Source organism: Galeopterus variegatus, unplaced genomic scaffold (assembly GCF_000696425.1).
Source record: "Galeopterus variegatus unplaced genomic scaffold, G_variegatus-3.0.2 Scaffold5377, whole genome shotgun sequence".
In the NCBI taxonomy this organism is placed as follows: domain Eukaryota; kingdom Metazoa; phylum Chordata; class Mammalia; order Dermoptera; family Cynocephalidae; genus Galeopterus; species Galeopterus variegatus.
Genome location: NW_007731488.1, coordinates 149318 through 152471, shown reverse-complemented (window position 1 = coordinate 152471; position 3154 = coordinate 149318). Strand labels below are relative to the sequence as shown.

At 41.9% G+C, this 3154-nt stretch overlaps 1 protein-coding gene across 1 annotated transcript; it reads left to right on the top strand.

Moving 5' to 3' along the window:
- Position 1: 1 nt before the first annotated feature.
- Positions 2-2677, top strand: TP53RK (TP53 regulating kinase; the record flags this gene model as incomplete). Its single annotated transcript, XM_008589331.1, has 2 exons — positions 2-74; positions 2089-2677. Coding segments are annotated over 2 exons (552 nt in total), but the record flags the coding sequence as incomplete, so codon positions are not given.
- Positions 2678-3154: the final 477 nt, after the last annotated feature.

Genomic DNA, 3154 nt, shown 5'->3' with positions numbered 1-3154 from the left:
GGCGCTGGAGGCGCGGCTGGGCCGGCGGCGGACGGTGCAGGAGGCCCGGGCGCTGCTGCGCTGCCGCCGAGCAGGTGAGGTGAACTCGGCTCCGGGGCCAGGGCGCCGGCGGGTGAGGGACTCTCCAGCGCTGCGTGCCTCGATTTGCCTCGGTTTTTCCGTTAGCAAATATTATATTTTCATCTCTTAATTCATTAAATCTTAAGAAGCCACGTGGCTTTGCAGCGACTGGTATTTGCCCTCGAGCTATTCCACCTGGTTCAGATCTCTACTGCTCAACGTTGATCATGTTACTTAACCTCCTTGAGCCTTGGTTTCCACTTTTGTCCCGTTTCAGTTTTCGATCATTATCTTTTTTGTCATTAGTTTTAAGAAGCAGGTGTACTTGCCCTGAAGCCAGGGTCCCTGGGTTCAAATACTAACAGCTTTCAACAGGTTATTTAACTTCTCAGCTTCAGTTTCCTCACCTGTAAAACGTCAGTCATAGTAGCAATATCCATCTCGAAGGGATGTTATTAACATTAGACGAGGCCTGTATGCCACATAATATGTTTGAATGTATGCCTGGCACATAGTAGTGAATAAATGTTAGATTTCATTAAATCGTTTATTTTTGCATTAAAACGGTATTGTGCACCATCACCATAAACCTTTTCCTCAGGTGAGAAGAAGGTGAATCTCAGAGAGGGGAAGTAACTTGCCCAAGGTTGCACATGTTGAACTAAAAAGAAACTGATGCCAAAACATATAAAGCATAGGGTTTGTTGTACCAATATGATGGTTGCAACTGGGGAAACGCATAGATCACATCACCCTGAGAGATGTTCTCCGAAGGGGACCAGAAGAGCTTAGCATTTTGTAATCACAAGAAAGGGGGAGAATCAAAAGAGATAGAGAAGAGGACAACCTCCCCTCCCACCCCCCTTTGTTACATCAGTTTTTCTGTTGGCTAGGACATATTTACAAATTTTGAATTGTTACTAGTTTACATCCTACATGCAGGAATCTAGGGTAAGGATTACAAGAAGCATTCTAGGGTATTTTGTTATTTTTTCTGTGCCTGTATGTCTGGAAATGGTCTTATGATAACGTTTTCAAGGACACATGGATGTGACTACTGACTTATCTTAGATTTCCCAAGGCACTACACTTTAGCAGACTTGGTCAGAGCAGATTTTTTAGTTGTCACACAGCTAGTAAGTAGCCCAGCCAGGGCCTCAGCCTGTATCCCTCTGACTCAGAAGGACAGGCTTTTTGTTTTCACACTTCTTGACTGTCTCATTTTTAGGCAGGGACTATGCACTAGGACATTTTTAGGTGCTGGGAAATCTGAGGGAAGATTTCTAACTAACAAACAGACACATTGCTGCCCTTGCAGAGACTTGATGAAGTTATTTGTTTGTTCATATTTTCTGTCTTTACCCTCTCTATGATATAAGTTCCATTAAGCAGGGATCGTGGCTGCCTTGTTTACTGCCGCATCCCCATTGAAAAGTCTTCAGTTTCTAGAAAAGTGTCCTGAGCATGGTTCACATTCAGTAAAGATTCATTGACTGAGTTGATTGGAGGTATTGTTCTCTCATTATAGTAGCAGAAGCTGAATGCTTGGAGAAGTTAATTTAACTTTAAGGTTACACAACTAATAAGGAAGGGAGCCAAGATTTGAACTCCATTCTTTCTGACTACAAAGATGAATCTCTAAACCATCACATTACTTGGCCTCCTGTTTGGTCCTTGTCAGGTAGAAACTGCTCTTACTGACTGTGCTCCTCCTTCTGGCTCTTTGTTTTGTTTTTTAGGGACTAAGTATGACAAATGAAGTCCAGTCATAAAGGGTGGTTTGGGAAAGGAGGAGGAAGCTTTGGCACTCCTACACTTAGCTGTGGGATGTCTCAGGAATAGTCTTGCAGGGCACGAGCAAGCGAAACTTGCTGATGAGTTAAGTTGTACCGTTGTCTGCAGCATTTCTAAGTCTTTTTCCTGAATTAAGTAAATGTAGACTGAAAAACTGGCTCAGTCTTTGGAAGCTAAGCTTATCATTTTAAAAAAAGGAATCCAACCCAATAACCACATATGTCTTGATTGCAGGGATATCTGCCCCAGTTGTCTTTTTTGTGGACTATGCTTCCAACTGCTTATATATGGAAGAAATTGAAGGCTCAGTGACTGTTCGGGATTATATTCAATCCACTATGGAGGCTGAAAAAACTCCCCAAAGCCTCTTCAGCTTAGCCAAGACAATTGGGCATGTGTTGGCTCGAATGCACGATGAAGACCTCATTCATGGTGATCTCACCACCTCCAACATGCTACTGAAACCCCCCCTGCAACAGCTGAACATCGTACTCATAGACTTTGGGCTGAGTTTCGTTTCAGCACTTCCAGAAGATAAGGGAGTAGACCTCTACGTTCTGGAGAAAGCCTTCCTCAGTACCCATCCCAACACTGAGACTGTGTTTGAAGCCTTTTTGAAGAGCTACTCCACCTCCTCCAAAAAAGCCAGACCAGTGCTAAAAAAATTAGATGAAGTACGCTTGAGAGGAAGAAAGAGGTCCATGGTTGGGTAGAAGAATGTGTGTAAAAACCACACACTGTTAGGTGTTTTTTTCAAAGTAAATTTGAAGAAATGCTATAGATATGAGATTAGACCTAAATAAAAGTGTTGAGATACTTTTAAGTGGTGTCTGTGATTATGCTTAAGTCTCATTGTCATCTGCAGTTCCCTGTTCTCAAGAGCTTACTATATACATAAGACATGTTCTAGGTTTAAAATAAATCTAGGCCAGGCTTTCTCCCAAATTATGACGTATATACCTCATGTACATAGGCATTGAACCACACAATGAGAACATTCTCTTTTCAGTCCTGGTGAGCAAGTCTGAACTGGTGATAGTTTATGTTTTTATTAGCCCTCTAACCCAGTGTTATGTTGTGTACATGATGTATTTGTCTTGAAACCAGTTTAGTTGTATACAATTAGCATTTTATTTATTATTTTTGGCAGCTGGGCAGTACAGGGATCAAACCCTGAACCTTGGTGTTATCAATACCATGCTGTAACCAACTTAGCTAACCAGGCAACTCAGAACAGGCATTAAAAAAGTGAAATAGAATCATAGACTAGAAAATATCAGTGTATTGTTTTATGAAACTT